We start from the raw sequence: 21,437 nt of genomic DNA on the forward strand, positions 1-21,437 counted from the left end.
CCCTTCCTTCCACCTCAAGCCGCACCTCCATTTCCGACCTACCAACCTCATCTTGCCTCCTTGACCTGTCCGTCCCCGGACTGACCTATCCCCTCCCCACTTCCTCACCTGGACTCTCCTCTCCACCTATCTTCTCCTCTATCCATCTTCGGTCCGCCTCCCCCTCTCTCCCTATTTATTCCAGAACCGTCACCCCATCCCCCTCTCTGATGAAGGGTCTAGGCCCGAAACGTCAGCTTTTGTGCTCCTGAGATGCTGCTTGGCCTGCTGTGTTCATCCAGCTCCACACTTTGTTATCTTGGATTCTCCAGCATCTGCAATTCCCATTATCTCTGATCACAGTTTTAAATTCAATTGGTTTTCTGTATCTAGGTGCTTGTTTTAAATTAATTGGCTAAATTAAAACTTATTATCTTGATACCAAAACAAAACTGCTGTTTTGCCTGCCATCTGTAAATTTTCATCCACCTGTTTCAATTTTGGGGCTGTCTGTACAGTATGTGCAACTTCCAAGCACAGGCAAAGCATAATTTTTTTAAAGGACCATACACTGCTTTTTTCTCCCCCCTACTATTATTTTTACCAACAAATTCTAATCTCCTGCCTTCCAATTCATAAATATTCCACCCAACTTTGCAACAGTAGTAAAGAATGATTCCCAAAGCTGGACGCAGTACTCCAGCAGTAGTGTGCTATAAAAATTCAACACAGCATCCTTCCTTGGTACTCTGTTCCTATTAATTAAACATCTAGACTTTATCAGCTCGTCTTTCATCTGTCCTGCTACCTGCAAAGACTCAGGCAGATATGCACACAAGTCTCTCTGCTCCTGCAGCCACCTTCAGAGTTGCGATCTTTAATTTAGATTTTTTCATTATTTTACACAGAACACTGGTGTAGAACTGACAAGGTGGAAAATTGCCCAAGCATGTGATGTACATACAAAGCAGGACAAATCCAACCCATCCAATTACCACCCTATCCAATATGTGGACAGATTATGGAAAAATGTAAAAATAACAGGATGGTTGAGATGGGTGATTCTAACTTTCCCTATATCGATTGGGACTCCCTTCGTACCAGGGGCTTGGATGGGGGCAGAGTTTGTGTGTCCTCCTGGACACGTCTAACAATTTCTTGAAGCAATATATAAATTGTCCCAAGTAGGGAAGGGGCCATACTAGACCTGGTAGTGAGGAATGAGCCCAGTCAGGTGATCAAGATTTCTGTGGAGGACTATTTTGGGAATAGCTTTTTGCATTGGTATCCTCAAAGGAGAAGGATATGGTGGATGGTGATTCTAGACACAGGTATGTTAACACTAGGATAAGTCGATATACAAAAGGAGTTGGTATTGAGTGTTTTGAAAAGCATGAAGGAAAACAAGTCCCAGGACCAATTGGATTGGTTTCAAAATACTGGGGGAGTAGAGGGAGGAATTTGCTGGGATCTTGTACAAAATCTTTAAATCCTCTCCATGGCAGCATGGTGGCTAGGTGCTTAGCATTGCTGCCTCACAGCACCAAGGACCTGTGTTTGATTCCACCCTCGGGCAACTGTCTAATTGTGTTTGCACATTCTCCCCATATCTGCGTGGGTTTCTTCCAATTGCTCAGTTTTCCTCCCACAGTTCAAAGATGTGCAGCTTAGGTGTGTTGTCCATGCTAAATTGCCCACAGTATCCAGAGATGTCCAGTCTGGGTGGATTAGCCATGGGAAATACAGGGCTACAAGGATAGCCTGGGATGCTCATTGGAGGGTCGGTGTGGACCCGATGGGCTGAATGTCCTGCTTCCACACTGTCAGGGTTGTCTGATTCATTAGTCACAAGAGAGGTCCGGAGGACTGGAGAATAGCCAATGTTATTCCTTTGTTTAAGAAGGACAACAGGGATAATCTGGGAAATAACAGACTGGTGAGCCTTATATGAGTAGTAGCGAAATTAATTGGACAAGGTGGTCAGTGACAGGATTTTCTCTCACATAGAAAAATATGGACAATAACAATAGACAGCATGGCTTTGTGTGGTTGAAGTCATGTCGCACAAATATGATTGAGTGTTTTGAGAAAGTGACAAAGATGATTGACCATAGGGTGATGCATATTGTCTACATGGACTTGAGCAAGGACTTTGACAAGGTCCCTTTTGGCAGGCTGATACAGAAGGTAAAATCGCATGGGATCTGCGGTGAGCTGGTGAGATGGACACTGAACTGCCTTGATCCTAGAAGACAGACTAGCGGTGGAAGGTTGTTCTTCTGACTGAAGATCTGTGACCAGAGATGTTCTGCAGAGATAAGTGCTGGGGTCCGTGTTGTTTGTAATACTGTAAGTAGATGATTTGAAGGGAAGGTCATCTGATAAATAAGTTTGTGAATGGCCCAAAGATTGGGCGAGCTGTGGATAGTGAGGGGGATTGCTAAACCAGACAGGAGAATGTAGATAGGCTGAAGACTTGGGTGGAGAGATGGCAGATGGAATTGAGTTCTGTTAGATGTGTGGTGTTGCATTTTGGAAGGTCTAATGCATGCGGAAAGTATACAGTAATTGGCGAACCCTTGACAAGCCTGAAATAGAGATCTATGCATACAGGTTCACAGTTCCCTGAATATGACAACACAAGTAGATAAGGTGGTCATGAAGACAAATAGCAGGCATGTCGTCATTGGTCAGGACATAGTGTATAAAATTGGCACGTCATGTGAGCTAAAATCCTATACAGTTGCAAAATTTGAAATATTGCAAAGAGTTCTGGCAGCCACACTACCAAAAGGACGTGGAGGCTTCGGTGAGAGTATAGAAAATATTTGCTCGACTTGGAGGGTATTAGTTAGAACGGCACACAGTAGCCAGTTGTGGCCTTAGCAAAATTTTGTACAGCTCCAACATAACATTCCTCCTCTATGAATTTAGGCAAGTGTCCTGTATGCTTTGTTAACTACACTATTAACCTATTCTGCCACCTTCAAGGCTCTGTGGGCAAGCACCCCAAGATGCCCTGTTCCTCCAAGCTTCTTTGTATCTCACCATTTATTTTAATAACTGATCTTGTTACCTCTTCCAAGGTGCATCACCTCACACTTTGCAGGGTTAAATTCAGTCTGCCCATCTGACCAATCCATCTGTTTCCTCCTGTAATTAATACATACTTCCTCACTGTCAGCTACCCAGCAAATCTTTTATCATCTGCAACCTTACTTATCACTCCCATCCATTCGGTTTGTATATACCATAAGCAATAAGGGAACCAGAATAGATTCCTGTGGTATGCCACTAAACACCAGCCTCCAATCTCTCCAACAGCTTTTACCACTACCCTCTAGTTTCCTCCCACTACGTCAATTTTAGATCCAACTTGTCACTGTACCCTGGATCCCATGAGCTTTTACCTTTTCTGTCAGTCTCGCATGTAGGCCCTTGTTAAAGAATTTGCTGAAATCCAATTAAATTACTTCAGCTACACTACTCTCATTTACACACCTGGTCACCTCTCAAAATTCAGTCAAATTTATTATGCATGACCTCGCTTTGACAGAGCCATGTTGACTACTCCCGATCAAATCTTGTATTTCTAAATGGAGTTGAATTCGCTCCTTCAGATTTTTCTTCAGTAGTTTTCCCACCACTAATGTGAGACTACCTTGTCTATAATTCTCTCCTTTATCTCTATCACCTTTCTTGAGAAGTGGAACCACAATAGCTGTCCTCCAGTCATTTGGCACCTCTGCTGTGGCCAGAGTGGGGGAGTTAAAAATTTGCATCCGAGCTCCTGTAAGTTTCCCCCTCCTTTCCTTCAGAAGCCTGTGATGTAACTTGTGGACAAAGGGATTTTTCTACCTTTGAGCCTGCCAAAACCTCCAATATCTCCTTACTGTCTATGTCAGTCTGCCGAAGAACTTCACCATCTCTCTTCCTGAAATCTGTACTATGTCACCTGCTCCTGAGTAAAGACAGATGTGAAGTACTCATTGAAGAGTATCCTCCAACTCAATGGACAGATTCCCACTTGATCTATAATGGACCCTTCTCTTTTCCTGGATATATTCTTTCTGTTATATATGCAGAATATTTTGGGATTCTCCCTAATTTTGCCCTCCAATGTTTTCTCATGCTGCCTCTTTGCTCTCCCAGTTACTTTCTTAAGATCCCCTGCGGTTTGTATACTCCACCAGGGCCTCTGTTGATTTCATAGAATCATAGAATCCCTACAGTGTGGAAGCAGGACATTTGGTCCATTGAGTTCACACTGACCCTCCGAAGTTTAGATGTGCGGCGGTGCTCCAATAAAGCTCAGTGCAAGCTGGAGGAATAACATCTCATCTTCTGCTTCAGAACCTTACAGCCTTCAAAACTCAACATTAAGTTAACATCGCTGGACCGTTAATCCAGAGACCCAGATAATGGTCTGGGGACCAGGGTCCGAATCCCATCATGGCAGATGGTGAAATTTGAATTCAATAAATATTTGGAATTAAGGATCTCGTGATGACCGTGAATCTATTTTCAGTTGTTGGGAAAAACCCATCTGGTTCACTAATGCCCTTCAGGGAAGGAAACTGCCATCCTTACCTGGTCTGGTCTATATGTGACTCCAGACCCACAGCAATGTGGATGACTCTTAACTGCCCACTGGGCAATAAATGCTGCCCAGCCAGCGACACCCTCATCCTTTGAATGAATAAAGAAAAAAAGAGCATCCCACCTAGAGCCATCCCCCTAACTATCCCTATAACCCTGCATTTTCCATGGCTAATTCACCTAGCCTGCATATTCCTGGACACTTTTACAAGTCCAACTGACTTAACCTGTACGTCTTTAGACTGTAGGAGGAAACTGGAGGACCCAGCAGAGCCCCACGCAGACAAAGTGAGAACATGCAAACTCTACATAGACAGTTGCCTGAGGTTGGAATCAAAACTAGGTCCCGAGCACTGTGAGGCAGCAGTGCTAACCACTAAGCTACCAAGCTGCCCTAATGCCTGCTAAAAGCTTCTGTTTTCCTTCTTATCCAGTCCTGAATATTCCTAGATATCCAGGATTTTCTGGATGCTCCTATGTTTCACTCTAAAGTGAACTTGTTGGGGTTATATTTTGCCCGTTTTCTTTTTTGATGCCCCTGCCCCTCCCCTTCCCATTGTTCTACAGTAGATTTTCTGACAAGTAGCTTTTGCTAGTCTGTTTTGGCCAGATCCTACCCTATTTTGATAAAATCTGCCTTCACTATACTCAAAATCCTTTTTCTGCAAATCATCTTTTTCCTTTTCCATAACAAACTTAAACTGTACTGTCACACAGTCGCTGTCAATAAAATGCTGTCCCACTGCCACCTGTCCAGAATTTGGTCCCAGAATTAGGTTCAAACACTGCACCATCCCTTGCTGGACCCTCTGTGTGTTGACGTAATTTTGATTATCCCAATTTATGTTGGAGAAGTTGAAACTGTAATGACCTATTATTGCACATCTCTGCAAATTGTCTACATATCCTCTCCTCTATTTCCTGCTGACTCTATTTGAGGGCCTGTAATAGACTCCCATCAATGTGACTGACTCCTTTTTATTCCTAAATGGTACCCACAAAGACCTGTTTGAAGACCCTCCGTACATAATAACCCTCCTCTCTGCAGGAACTGCTCCTTAATTAATAGTGCAACATTACATCCTCATTTACACAGTGTACTGTCCATCCTGAAGATCCTGTACTCGAGAACGCTGAGTTGTCAGTTCCACCCCTCCCTTGACCACATCTCTGTATTGACAATTCCATGTGTCAGTCCATGCCTTTAACTCATGTTTTTGTGTTGAAGTTGTAGAATGGGACTTAATCAAACAATATCCTGAATCAGATACAATAGTGCTATCATCTAAGCAGTAACTGACACTAATAAATAGGGCAGCTCGAGTGATAGATATCGCTAACTGACTAACTTGGTGACTGTTCCATTATGTTAGTTTATATTCTGTGACTTAATAAACAGAAGTAGAGCAAGCAGAGAGTATGGAAAATGTCTGGTATCTAGTCTCCAATTAGCATCTGGATAGCAGTTAGAGTACAGGCGTAGTTACTGAACTTGTATCATCCAGTCTTCTATTTTATCACATGCTCCATGTTTGGTCAAAGTGTTGATCAGTCTTGTATAAATTCATGAGTTGTTCCAACTTCCAGTTCTATTGGGGAGGCACAGACTTGGTGACTGCTTTGCGGAACACCTGTGTTCTAATGGTAAAAATGACCCTAAGCTTCGAGTTCCCTGCCACTTCAGTACACCACCATGTTCCCATGCTGCCATTTAGATGTGCTGCGGTGCTCCAATAAAGCTCAGTGCAAGCTGGAGGAATAACGTCTCATCTTCTGCTTCAGCACCTTACAGCCTTCAGAACTCAACATCAAGTTAACCAATTTCAGAGCATGAACATCCGCTTCCTGGTATATTAGCAACCCCACTACACCAAGTATTGGCATTGAAATGGGTTGCTTTCAGTATAGCCAACTCATTTTCAACAATTCATAGTCCCCATCAACACAATTTCTTCCCTGGTCACATATCAATAATCCCTTTGCCTGCCTATCTTTCTGTCCCTCTGCCTGCCTTGCACGCTCTCTCGTGCGCGATCCCTCCCTCACTCCTCCCCCCCCCCACCTCTCTCTTTCACTCTCTCACTCCCACTCTCTCTGTCACTCCTCCCCACCCCCTCTATGCCCATAATCCTCTGTCATTAGCATCATGTCACCTTTTCCTCTAGCTGCATTTAGTTCTGAAGAAGGGTCACAGGACTTTGTTTTCTCTCCACAGATGCTGCCAGACCTGCTGGGTTTCTCCGGCATTTTCTGTTTTTGTTTGTTCCAGTTCTGTTTCTGTGCAGCAACTCCAATGAGGCCTGTGTGCTATGATTTTTATGATGCATTGACACCTATGATAAACCAGCAGTAATGAGCTATATATTCAATACAGTGCTTCTTTGTGCAACATATCTGAAGTAATCTGACAATGGAATAAATTTGGATTAATTGTGCACTCTCTAAATAAAATTGTATTTGGTCAGATGATTGTTTCATCTTTTTGAACCACCTACGAATATTCTGATTTACCCAGGTACTTGGTCGTTTTAATACATCCTGACACAACAATGTGCAGGTTTTTGTTACTTTTAATTGTTTTATATTTCTAGGAACAGTTAACAACTGAAAATAGTAAGTTAGAAGAGCAGATAAAAGATTACCAGCAAAAGCAAAAAGAACTTAAAAGAAGCCTTGAAGAAAAAGATGAAGAACTCAGACAACTGAGAAATGAATTAATGGAGCATTCTGAGTTCTTCACACATGGTCAACAGGTCTACTGTAGACCAGACTCAAAGGTAAGATGAGAAAAGTAGCATGTGGTAATACTTGCCACTATAATTTTCAGAAGCTGTCTTGCACAAGGCCCAAGGTGGGGAGATTTTGGATTGAAACTCAGCCATGGCTTGGAGGGAATAATGATTGTGTGACCACTTCCAGTCATCAATTGAACATCGACAAGGGCATGGGAATAAAAGCAAAATACTGCAGATGCTAAAGGTCTGAAATAAAATGTTAAGTGCTGGAGAAGCTTTACAGGTCTGCCAGTATCTTGACAGGGAAACAGTTAATATTTCAAGAGATAACAAGATGTAGAGTTGGATGAATACAGCAGGCCAAGCAGCATCCTCCTGCTCCTCTGATGCTGCTCGATGCATTGTTATCTCAGATTCTCCAGTACCTGCAGTTCTTATTATCTCTGAAACAGTTAATGTTTCAAGTCCATTTTCTCTTCTTTGGAAGTGTAAGGGACGCCACTGAATCAGTGGAAGAGAAGTTTAAGGCTGGACAGGAGACCATCGAGCTTATACCATTCAAAAGAGCTATCCATCTTAATACAACTTTCCTCCTCCTGTTCTGTAGCCTTGTCAATTGCAATTCTCAATTGTATATCCAAGTAATTTTAAAATGCAATGACAGTTTCTGTCCAGATGACCCTCTAAAGTAGTGAGCTCAGAGCCCTTATTCCTCACTGGGTGAAAAACTTTCTGCTCAAATCTAATATTTCTCCCAGTTATTTAAATAACTACCATCTAATTATTGACTTGCATGCAAAGGGAAGTGGGTCCTTCCTGTTCACTTTATCCAGGTCCTGCTGTATGACTTCCTTTAAATCTCTTCTTAGCCTCCTGTGTTCCAAATGAAATAATCGCATTTAACCAATCATGCCTTATAACTAAGCCTCCATTATTATCCTTTTAAATTTGCACTGTTATCCCTCTCGTGTGGTCTTGTAAAATTGGAAAATTTATTTTTGCTGAATGCCAAAATTCAGTTCTTGTTTATTGATGAAGGGTCTAGACCCGAAACGTCAGCTTTCCTGCTCCTAAGATGCTGCTTGGCCTGCTGTGTTCTTCCACCTCCACACCTTGTTATCTTGGATTCTCCAGCATCTGCAGTTTCTATTATCTCTTGTTTAGTTTGCTTTTTTGAATGGTTGCTAATGGATCTGTTTATTTCTGAAATCTTCTATTTTAATTTCTGAACAGAGTTAGCCTGAGACCCATTTTGCTTGCACATGACTGTCAAAACAAGAATTTTTCTATTGTCTAATTTGCTTTTTGGTACAGATGAAGTCTACAAATGTTTGTGTTGAAATTTACTGTTTTTGGTATTTATTTACTATTTCTGTTGCCTTTTGGACTATTGTTGCAATGTTGCTGTATACTGAGTCAAAGAGCCTGTTTCCATGCTGTGTGATTCTGTGACTCAATGATATCATATGCAATGGTTGCTATAGACCCAAGGTTCATCCAGTTTTGGATCTTGAAAATGTGCATGTTATATTTTTGTGTTGGCCTAATACCCTGACAATACAATATTAGTTGTAAAGGTTAAATATAAAAGTAGTTTTATGTTGCAGCCAATCTCAGTAGTATGCAGATACCACTTCTACATAGATGAATTGCTTTGCAAAAATAGTCGATAGAAAACAATGGGATGAACCTCTTTAGAGTAATAATGGCATGTTAATGATGGACAACTTTACTGGTGCCCAAATTAGCCAATGAAATCAGAAGATGAAGAGAGAAGCAGCAAGTTGAAAATCTCTAGAATTTGTTTATGCTGTTTCATTCCTTCCTCTCCTTCCCTCCCTCCATCTCTCCTTCCGTCCCTCTCTCGCTCCCTCTGTCTCTCACTCCCTCTGTCTCTCGCTCCCCTCTTTGGCCCGTGCTTGTGCGCTCACTCCCTGTCTCGTTCCTGCTCTCTCACGCGCTCGCTCCCTGGCCCGCTCTCACTCGCACCCTGGCCCGCTCTCGCGAGCGCTTGCACCCTGGCCCGCACTTGCTCCCTGGCCCGCACTCACTCCCTGTCTTGTTCCCGCTCTCATGCGTGCTCGCTCCCTGGCCCACTATCCTTACCACCACACCCTCCCCCACACACACTTGCTCTCCACTGTGTCTGCATGTCTTGTGTCATGGTCCCAGATGATGGTGATACTGGTCAGATTGATTAATGAAATGAAATTTGACTTGTTAGTTGCCAATGGGGCAATTAATTGCTGAACATATTCATGTGATTTTGCTGAAGTTCTTTTAACCCAAGAATACAAATTTATTACACATAAGAAAACAAAAAGATATAAATTTCAGTTCTTACGATCTCTGATATAAATGTCAGTTAGTTTTCAAAAATCTTACATAAGCAGCAATGATAAAGATTCAGCTTTTTTCCTTGTAGTGTTCTTTTCAGATACTCTCTCCAAGAGAAATTCATTGCTTTCTCTGATGGACTATTTTCAGTTCTTCTTGGACTACTGAAAAATCTTAACACTTCTTTCCAGTTGGGGTGGCGTAGATAGCTTTTCCGTTCTGACAGTGAAGAGACTTCTACAAACTCTGCCACCCTGGAGATTCTACAAACTGAAAAAACTTTGATTTTAAATATCCAAATTCCTGCTGGATAATATGTTAGAGACCTTTATCACACTTGCAATTTTCCATTCTATTTATTTGGCTTCTGTCCTGTCTCAATGTTTGAGCTCTGTCTGACATTTTGTTGTCAAAGAATACATGAATCACAAAAGGTTAGTATGGAGTGCAGAAAGTGATTAGGGATCCAAATATGATGTAATTTATTTTAGGGGAATAGAATATGAAAGTAGTGATCTTTTGGTACAGTGATCAGGGTGTTGGTGAGACCATACCTGGAGTACTGTGCACAGTTTTGATCTCCTTATTTGAGGAAAGAAATGTATGCGCATTTGAAGCAGTTCAGAGAAAGTTCACTCACCTGATTCTCAAGTATTCGTTGGAGTTTAGAAGAGAGAGATCTTATTGAAAAATACAAGATCCTGAGTGCATTTGACAAGGTGGATCGGAAAGAATGTTTCCCCGTGGGAGGAACTAGAACTAGGGGATACCGTTATAAATAATAGGCTTAAGATTAGGAGAATTTTTTTCTTTCAGTAGATGGTGAGTCTTCAGAACAATGGAAGCAGGGTAACTTAGATATTTTAAAGGTAGAAGCAGATAGATTCTTGACTAACAGGAGTGCCAGATTGTCTCATGGATTGGACAGAGTGTGAAATGGAGATACCAATCAGATTGGCGAGTGAACTTGAGGAACTGAATGGATTGCTCTTCCTCCTAATTTGTATTTTGTATCGATCTCCTCTCTTTTTCTCTATCCTTTTCTCTCTCACTCCTCTCTCTTTCTGCCTCTCTCCTCGCTGTCTTTCCCCTTTATGATCTCTTTTGAATGCCTCCCACTATAAATCACATTCACACAATTTCCTACTTAGTTTTAATTGAACTGTTATTTCTTTATGTAATTCCTTGCTCTTCCTGTTTGGCTTTTACGCATTTTTTTCTCCAGTGAGATGCATTTGATAGCCTAGAAGGCCACTGGCCACAGAAATTACTGTTCCACCTTTGGTATTAAACTCCCACTCTGCATCTGAATATGGTTATTCTATCTGGTTATACAGGCCTCTGTTCCTACACATAAGTGATCTAGAATGTGACCCAGATGATGGAGCAAAGGTTAAACACGGTTTGAACCACCATGGAAACATTTTAATTGAACAGCCTAGTGTTTTAGTCCAGAGGGAGGGAGAATCCTCAATCTGTCTGAACATGTTAATATCTTTCCAAAAAAAAATTAACTAGAGTTTGCAGAGATTATTTTAGTAGGTGTAAGTGTGAGACTAAAGGCTTTACACAGGCTGAGCTGTATCAATCCAGCCTGCTAGACACCTGCAGTTTAAAAATTTTAGAACTTTTTACTTATAAGTTTCTTCTGTCTGAATATTGTGAGAGTGGTGGTTTAGAAAGCCTCGACCTTGGCTCTGTCGCCTCTTCGGTAGATAAATCTCTCATTAAAACTCCAAGATCTGTCTAGTACCAGCAACATGAGGTCAATATAAATTAACTGGAATGCAGATTTGAGCTTTAAATGTGCCTTTCAAATTATCTTGTACATTAGGGTAAAGAGTTGATCAATCATATGTTAAATTAAACTTGTAGTGTGACACAATTTCAGCAGATGGTGCTCACTGATCATCTACATGCTCAGTCAGTTGGAATTGGCAGTTCCAGCCTTGCAGCATGCATTGCATTAGCTGTTATTTTCACTGTATATTATCTAACATTCTGTTTGTAAGAATATATACACCTTGTAACTAAGTTGTATTCTCTCCAGTCATACAATGATTTATACTAGTTGTTTATTTTTAACCATCATGTATACCAAAAAACAAAATTTAGTTAGTTTTGTTAAAAATGTTTGTTTCAAGGTAAACTGGAAGATGGCTGAATCATCATCAAAGAATGCTGTTCCTTTGACAGGGACCGAGCATCCTCTGTACAAGTATGTTTTTATTTCTCCTTCAATAGATAAGTCGCATTAATAAATAAGATGCTTTGGTAACAAACCCTTAATCAATGATAAAGGTTACTATAGTAGGGAAAGCCGAATTATTTTCTTTGTATTTTAATGGCTGTGACAAATATATTTTGGTTACATTGATCAAATGTACAATATTAAGGAAGCTCAGGACAATGAGCACTCACATTACAGCATCAGTAGCATTCTTTGAAGTTGCAAATTGGTGCCTAATTTGTTGAATCTCACACACTTGACACCAATAATTACTATCAGATTTTCACAATTGTTACCTGGTTATATATAAAGGATTTTGGCCAAATTAGATAGATTCACTAAGAATAAGTTAAGAACTGCAGAGAAACTGAGAAATGTCAGACTCATAATTGAAACAGGTAAGTGTACAAACAGAAAAAGAATTCAAGGCTGCTGAAATATTGTTCTCTGTTTCAAGCTGGAGGTGAAAGTTAGTTTTGTTATAAAGCTCTGGTTAGTCTCTATTCAGAGCTGAGGTTTTCAACCACTGTTTTGTGATAAGATGAGGTGTGCAGTGAAAGAATGTAATGCAAATTCTTCAGCCTGATAGCAAGATTAAAATACAAAGACAGTTTACACAGATCAGGATGAAAGCTAAATACTGAGATGCTGGAGTTAGGAAATGAAAACCAAGTGCTGGAGAACCTCAGCAGGTGAGGAAGTCTCTGAAGAGAGAGGAAGAGTTAATATTCTGAATGCCAAATTTGACCGATGGTATGCATTATGTTGACATATGAAGAGAGACTGGATCGATTAGGACGATATTCACTGGCGTTTAGAAGAATGGTCGGGGAAAGATCTCGTAGAATCCAATAAAATTCTTACTAGATCGGGGAGACACAGGAGGATGTTTTTGATGATCAGTGAGTCCAGAACCAGTGGCCTTAGTTTAAGCATATGGAGTACCCATTTAGAACTGAATGAGGAGAACTTTCTTCTCCCAGAATGTGATGAGCTTGTGGAATTCTCGACCACAGAAAGCAGTGTTTTCAGGAAGGTGGTAGATCTAGTGCTTCGGGCTAAAGAGATCAAACAGTATGGGAGAAAGTGGTAGCAGGATGCAGAGTAGTGTGATTAACCAAATGGCCTACCCCTGCTCCCATTTTCAATGGTTCTACGTATTGATAACTGTTTAGCAAGTCACGGGGTATACCTGTTCTTTGTTTTGCACTTCTTCGCAGGATAGTTAATCACCTGCTTCTAATTGGTTTCCTTTGTCACTGTTACTTGGGGCGAGTCTATTGCTTAGAAGATGTGTTCCAGAAACCCAACTGCATGCTGCTTTTGTTGAGGCTCTAATACTGTTGCTCATGCTCTGTGATGTGAATGTGATGTGAATGTATCTTAGAGGGTTTGCCCATTCTTATGATACAGTTTGCAATTGCCCCGTAATTGAAACCCTTTTATGTTTTTGTTCACTTCTGTGTCATACAAAATACAAGGCAATGACAATGGGATAATTCACATTTTAAGTTGTAGTTAGAGGGTTTGCTGTGCTATTATATTGTCAATGAACCTAGTAAAGAGCTACAAGTTTAATTTGATGTTTTGTATGCAGTCTCCATCAAATGTAGTAAGTTGAGAGGAAATTTGGTATCGTGTCTATGCTTTTCTATGTTCAGAAATCATGGTTACTTTTACCTTAGCAGATACTCAGCAGATGAAAAATAATTTTCCCTGCTTCAATGTTGCTGATCATAATCCATGTACTTTACTCTTCATAGAGCACAGAATATAGAACAGCACAGCACAGGCCCTTCAGCCCATAATGTTGTGCCAACCAATTATCCTACTACACGTAAACTACCCTGCATACTCTACATTCCACTGTCTTTCACACAATACAGATGGCTGTTGTGCGGGGAGTGCTCTATGATGCTAAATGAAGCAACCATATTTTGCTGGAGCTACACAGATTTGTCTGTGCTGTTACTTTTCAGCTCCTGTGATGCACTTTTTACGAAGAAAGTTAACTTTACTTTTAATTATAGTTGCAGATCCACTGGACTGAGAATTTACAATAATTCAATGAGGTTAAACCCAAAAGATTTGGTTGGATTGAGTTATAACTTGTGCAAAGATATTTCAAAACATCAGTTTTGCTGCTTCAAATTTAGATACAGAGAGTATACTTTGGGACTCCTTTTTAAGTGTTAGTCTGGACCTGAAAGTCGATTGGAATGTACCTAAATGAATGAACAACAAACAAAATGAGTTTACACATCCCTGTATATGCTGCTTTGCCAAGCAACTTATTGTACATACAGTAAGTTTGGGGGTGCATTTTTGACAGCCAGTTTTAGTATCAGTTTAGTGGATTTTCAGGTACTTTTTTTGTAAAGACAGAGTATCCATTCTGGCATTTCATATTGTGTATTCTGAAAATATAATACAGATTGTCTGTTTGTGCTGCGGGTGCAAAGCCATTTTCCAGCATTGCAGGTAACATTTGCTAAAAGGAATGTTTATTTATAGATCTGGACTTTACCAATGGGACAGTGTTTTCAATATCATTCTACAGATGATGAGAAAAGTAATTTGTATATAATTAAAAGTAGTAGTGTATTACATTTGGCTATAGTAGAATGAACAAGTGTCCCACTTTTCTCATTGACTTAAATAAACAATGCAAGCATGCTAATTAGCTGAAATCTAGGTCAGCAAAGATCTCCTAGTTAATTAACTATTTGAAAGGTTGCAATTTCAAGAAATTGCCCACCATGTTTGTACTTTCAGAGCCATTCCAGCTGTCAGTTTTTAATTTGATATAGTTCTACAAGTAGCGTTTTTAAGATGATAAACCTAAAAAATATGATTTATTGTCATGGAAGTTAATGTTTTTCTCTCTCTTAATAAACTGTTCCTCATTCCTGTACAATTTGCATTTCAATATTTTTCAGTGATTTCGCATCTTGACAGTCATTTTGTTCCACTTAACTGCAATTTGATTTCTTTCTGGGGCCTTTGTTTTCCTTCTGTTTTTGTTACTTTATAGTCAAGGCCAAAAAAATAGTGAATTCTTCAAATTTGCACATGCATTGGCCTTTTATTTAAAGTTTTTTTTAAATTTTCTTCATCTATCTTCCTTTCCAATCTTTGGTTAGGATCTTTCTCTGTTTAATAAGTGTTTTCCATTTCTCCTCCACTTACTTCTCCCCTCCTCACCGCTCCCCCTGCAACCTTACCACCGGACCCATTCCCCAGCTCTGCCAACAGCACCACCCGCCAACTCTGCCAACATGCCAGTTAAAATTTATTCTAACTTCCACAAATCCCCATTCTTTCAGTGTCTGATCATGCTGTTATTTTAAAATGGACTCAATTAATCTAAGAAGGTGGTGTGTAACAGTCCGGTTTTTAACACTGTAATTTGCAGCAACAATTTTTGACATCACAATATATCTAAATTGAGCTCCTGCGATAATGTAATGTGCAAAAGGCACTACTTTATGGCCTGTAGAGCAGAAGGTACCATTTCTGTGCATGGTAATGGATCTCATGTGGGATAGTAACTGTGGTATTGCATTAACCCTCTATATTCTTAGCTTGTTTATAGAAAATAATGTCAAAAAGAATCTCGATCCTCATCATTATTACCATGGCATTTTGTGTGTGTGTAGGGGTAGCAAGTATTGGGTTGGGATGCCCATAATAGACCGCAGGTCGCTGTCACAGGCTTAGACTTAGTCTCTTGGTGTCTTGGACTAGGCACTCATGCCTTAGAAATTAAACTGCACCTCAGAGGGAAGCAAATTTGTGAGAAGAAAATGGACTGTTTCATTTATGTTTTGTATTATTGGAGCACATGTTATTGTTCAAAAAAATCCTTTTATTCAGTTATTAGCTGGAAGTAATAAAACATCAATGAATACAGACCAGATATGTTATAGATAAGTATAAGGGGTGCCAGGATAGTGAAGCCAGATTGCACTTCTGCCAGAATCTTCAGTGAAGTACCTCTGAATTCCTCTTGGCCTGATACCAGCCCCTGAAGGGGTGATTATCTTGCCATGCTGGTATGAGCTTGAAGTAGTAATTCAGCAGGATTTATAGTGCCAGTCTAGTGCTGGATCATTGTAAATGCCAAATTTAAATTGGACACAAACTTGGCAGTATAGACTGGTTATAAAACATTCGACTTCTGTGTTGAGGAATTAGTTCCAAATGCATTATTCTCCCGTGAAACTAATACTTAGTTCTGAAATATTATAAGTTACCACTGCAGTAAATGTCATTGTATCAACCCTTTAGTTGCAGATGTAAGACGGCTTTGGTATTTGTACCTTCACAAAGAAATGAAGCCATTTATTCAAAATGTAGCTCTTATCACCACCTGGTGGCCTGCCTCCCAACCAGATGATCACAGGTTCAGGAAATGTGAAAAATTGGCAGTTTTCTACTTTGCTATAAGCGCACCTTCTGTCAGCTGATCATGTAACAGAATAGATTGTGGTCACGGCCAAGTCTGAGACCTAAACGTCCCTCCTTTCAATGAAGAAGGCTGTGTAATGGCAAGTGATTTATGTCGGAAAATTAACATTAAACCGCTCTTCTGACATACCAATACTTGTATTACAGAGAGAGGTTGGACTTTGCTTTTCAAGAGATTTGTCAAGAATTTAAACAACTGTCTGCCTTAACAAAGAAACAAACGGAACTTCTGAGTAAATATAACTACAGCAAAGAAGTAATAAGTGAGTACTATGCACATTTTCTTTGCATTGTACTTCAGTCGTTTGGGGAATCCAATGGAATCTTTAGTACTGCAAAGATACTTACCTCATTTTTATTCCCCACTTTCAGAATGTTGTATCTCTCCTTAGAAGTCTCCATTATTTGAATCTTTTTTTTTGTTTCAAATATGGTGAAAATACAACTACAGTCTTTACATAAAAAGTCTGATGAGCAAACACTTAATTACAGAAGAAATACCTGAAGATTTTTTGAACATTGTTTGCAAAATCAGTACAGAAGACTGGTCATTAATTTAATAATGCTGTGCAGTTTGTAATTCATATAATCTTATGGAAATGCTCACTACTCCTGGCAGTAATATCTTAAAGTCTTGAGCACAAGTTTACAATAAATTAATAATATTGAAACAAGAGTATGCTGGGGTTGAGGGGTGTGGTGAACAAATTAAAATCAAAGTTTAATTTTCATGATTTCAAAAGGCTAATAGAAATTTACTAGCAGTTATAGACTTGAGTTTTTTTTTAATCCAACTAAATACTTGTTCTCCTTTTTCTAACTTGATAATATTAAAAATGTAATGTCTGCCTTAGCACCAATGAAATAATGATTACAGAAACTGATAAAATTGAAGTTTTAATAAGGGAGTGGGTCGAATGGAATAAATTAAGATAACTTTAGCTTAAAGAATGTAAATGTTGAGTGACAGTATAGTGTAAGGTACATCATTTCATGTTTTTATCCCATAAATCTTGATTGACTCAACATGACAAGTATACTGATTTCATAACTTTGGCATATGTAACTTTATAATAAAAATTAATTTTATCAATTTGTTGATTATAACCTGGAACGTGGTGTAAACATTCCTTCACTTCTAGTAGTTTCAATAAAACTATGAAATGAATATAATTTTTGCGTTGTTTTGTGCACTTAGGTGCTCCCAGTAATATTCTGCCTGTGGCTTGTGGGAAAGCAAGTGCTTGTTAGGTAAATTATACCAGTGCAACTCTTAAGCAGCCATTGAAAACATAAGCCTACTGTCCTTGCCCCCACCCCAAATTTTCTTTCTGTGAAGAAGCACTGAACCACTCTTTGTCATTGTGAAGTGCAGTGTGTTGTTACCAGTAATAAAATGTCAGTATTTGTAGGCTTTTTCAAATAAAAGGATTGCTTGAAATAACCGCACAGTGAAAATGGTTAAAAATACAGCAGTTTTCATGTGTATTGAGAGATTTAGGAATGAGGTAGAAATTTCTTGTAATAATGTTATGGTAAATTTATTAAAGTTTATTCTCTGTTCAATCCTAGGAAATTAAATCTTTTTGAAAAATATGATTGGCTCAGTTTTGCACTGAACATATTTACTGTTGTCCCCTTTATTTCCTTATGGCTTAAGGCATTCTCACCCATGAAATCTTGGCTGCTGTGATCTTGAGTCTAGGTGGTCTTCATTTCTCATTGCCTAGGAAGTGGCCTTTTATCTCCAGATATGACCTCCTCATTTAGCAGGAAAGATATCAGATGCTTGATCCTAGACTTTCCAATCATTTTTCCTATGATATAAATTAAAAGTTCTTTATTATAAATAGAGATGTTCAAAGAACTAGAGCTTTTGTTTCCATGACCTAGCAACTCATGCTGCTGTGTTGATCTCAGAAGGGTAGTCACTGATCAACTGCCATTCTTCAGTATAAATTGTTTTCCTTCCAACTATGGATGCTGATTTTTGAACTCCAGAACAATTTTAAAACTATGTATTGATTAAAGTTTAAATGCCCTCACAGGCATTGATTTTAAAAACTAATATTTATTCTCTGTGCTCCAAAAGAACTTAACTTTTTAAATTATGTGACTTGGTACTCACTACACACACCGCAACAGATTTCAGATATTTTAACTTAATTCAAGTATGTAGTGTATGACCTTGATGTAACAAAGTATGTTTTACACTTGTGATATATCATATACCTGTTACTGTGTTATAGAGAAGAAAATACAAAGGGCTGCATAAGTAACTTGAACATTGCCGTACAGGTTCATGATTGAAGTGTAAGACTGTGTTACTTTCTTTAATTTTTTTTTGGCTTTCCGAGATAGTTTGAGATCCAATTGTTGTCTTCTTTTTGATTCCTTTAGATATGCCATTCTCAATGCCTATACAGTGTACAGATGAAGGAGAGCAAGAACATGCAGAAGAACATTTTGTTGGCAAAGACAAAAATATATCTAAAACCTCTGCTGCATTGCAAGGGTATGGAATGCAACAGGAACTTCTTCAAGTAGTTGAGTCTCTGTCTGAATTAGATGTCAGATTCCCACCTTCTGACAGTGACTATGATTTCCTAAACAGTGCACCAGAAAAAACAATTTCAAAAACTCCTTTTGAAGATCCCATATGTAAAATTGAAGGAGCACTGTTGCAAGGTGATATCCAGGACTTGAAAGATAAGAATAGGGAACAGTGCACTTTATTTGAAACATTTCCTGTGGGACCAACTAATAAGACAAAACCCAACCATTTCGGTGATGAGCAAGGAAAGACTGCAAACGTTAATGCTTCCGTAGGTACTGCAATTGATAACAGCACATTGAGAAGTCCTTCAAGCCCTTCATTTCTTAAACCATCAAAACCTTTTCCAAGTGCTGAATCTCATCAGATAGTTTCAACGGAACCAACAGTGATCAGAGGACCACAACATGTAAGTCAAAACCTACCAAAACCAGCACTGTAAATAATGTATTTCAGTTGCATTCTTTGTTACTTAGTGACATGAGTCCATATTTTGGATCTGAATTTGTGGCCAAAATAACGCTGCGGCTTCAACTCAATTCTCTCAGTATAAACAGTACAGCTTCAAGTGAGGGGATATGTGGCTAAATGTCAAAATCCAAAAATTGCAATCTGCCTTGTTATTCTATGCCAACATCATATTTTATTAACTGCTCACCCGTTGACATAAGTTGAATGCTCAGGTGCTGTACGTGTGGGATAATACAAAAACTTTATCTAAAACAGTTAAGTATTCCTAATTATTGCAATAATTATTGCCACTCAGTTTCTGGTGGTTGAAAATTAACTGCTATCAATGTTGGATTACATTCCAACAAGTTAATTGCTGGGAATCTTAAAAATGTCAAACTGAAACTTTATTCCTTTTCAGTCTCTCTCATTCCAACCTTTCTTTCCCCTGTTTTACTCTTTCTATATCTAACTTGACGTTGAGGACACTCACTTCCAGCTTTACTTTTAGCATTTATTTGTTAATTCTTCAAACAGATGGGTTTAAGAGAAGCTTACAGTTGCTTGACCTGTTCATTCCAGTCCAAGTATATGATTTCCCTCACTGCACCATTATCAGCTTGCAGTTTCAGCAATTTAATACACAAGAATTTTTTTAGCTCAAGATGCAGAAATAAGTGTTACTAGTAACAGACATCCTAGATGCCCTGCTACAACATAATGTTTCTATAGGTATCATTATTTTTAACCAGTCTCTGAACAAAGTGCTTTCATTATTATCCTCCTGATCATACACAGTACAACATGAATCAAAATCCAAATTGCTTTAGACCTCCCTCCTAGACTACTAAAGAAAAATAACTCCACTCTTTTTTAATTTATTCATGGGATGTGGGCATTGCTGGCAGGCCAGCATTTTTTGCCTAGCTCTAGTTGTCCAAAATAAGGTGGTAGTGAGCTGCTGCCTTGAACGACCGCAGTCCATATGCAGTAAGTTAACCCACAATGCCATTAGGAAGAGAATTCCAGGATTTTGACTCAGTGACAGTAAAGGAACGGTGATATGTTTCCAGCTCATGGAGATGAATGTTTTGAAGGAGACCTTACAGGTGGTGGTGTTCCCATGCATCTGCTGCCTTTGTTCTTCTCAATGGAAGTGATCATTCTTTGCCAGCTTTGACTTCATTTGACTCTAATCCCACACCAGTATGAATGCTATTAAGTTAACTCCGCAGTGTCCTAGTGAGATCCTCCACTATACCAAGTCGCTACAAAGAATTACAGAGCTTGAAGAAATTAACAAACTGCCTTTCAAGACAGCTCAAATCTCGTTTCCTTAATACCCTTCATGAAATTTTGAAATACTCCTTGTTTCTAATGTAAGTTCTTATTTGGCATTGTTCAGTCGAGAAACTGTTCATAGCACTGTTTGATTCAACTCTCTGTAATACTTTTTTGACCTCCCTTAGCCAACTTTCTTGTCACAGCAAAGAGGCATCAATTATATCAAAACTTAGCATCTAATGAACCAAAATATGCACCTTCTCCAAGCCGCAGAATCAACCTATACCACTTAATAGTGTATTATTTTAAATGCATCATGAATGCCCACAATCTCCTGTTTGTGCAGGACACATCCTATTACAGTGGGGAACTGAGTGTGCAGTGGTTTGAACTTTTATGTCTGGAACTTGTGTCTAAAGCCAGCCAAGACTCTTGGGAGGGAGATCTTCTCAGTATTTTGAGAAGTTTGTGCAATCTAATTTGGTGGTTTTAACTAGACCCAATTTGGCATAATTGTCAGTGCTATTCCGGTTAATTTATGACAGATGCAAAAAATGTGGGCAAGGACAGTCCATAGTAGAAGATGCTGCACTTCTTGCATTTAACTAATGCAGATGTTGTGGTCGCATGCAGAAAACTATTTTGCATATTGTCTCAAGACTCTGAAATAAGGTTGTTTCCTTCTGCCTCTCCATATATGGATCTCTATGAAAAATTAGTTTATTTGGCAAGCAAATTAATTATTTGCACTCATCAAGCAGATTAGATATTAATTGTTTACAACATTTGCATGAGAAGA

General features: G+C 39.2%; 1 protein-coding gene across 8 annotated transcripts in view; it reads left to right on the top strand.

The window, feature by feature from the left end:
• The window catches only part of LOC125453791 (TRAF family member-associated NF-kappa-B activator-like), a 76,484-nt gene that overhangs the window by 37,225 nt on the left and 17,822 nt on the right, over positions 1-21,437 (top strand). For all 8 annotated transcript variants that reach the window (XM_048533732.2, XM_048533728.2, XM_048533729.2 and 5 more), the window contains 4 exons: positions 7,170-7,355; positions 11,795-11,868; positions 16,498-16,613; positions 18,751-19,313. In XM_048533732.2, coding sequence (XP_048389689.1) covers positions 7,170-7,355; positions 11,795-11,868; positions 16,498-16,613; positions 18,751-19,313 — 939 coding nt within the window. The remainder of the gene's footprint in view (positions 1-7,169; positions 7,356-11,794; positions 11,869-16,497; positions 16,614-18,750; positions 19,314-21,437) is intronic.

Source organism: Stegostoma tigrinum, chromosome 7 (genome assembly GCF_030684315.1).
Source record: "Stegostoma tigrinum isolate sSteTig4 chromosome 7, sSteTig4.hap1, whole genome shotgun sequence".
Taxonomy (NCBI): Eukaryota; Metazoa; Chordata; class Chondrichthyes; order Orectolobiformes; family Stegostomatidae; genus Stegostoma; species Stegostoma tigrinum.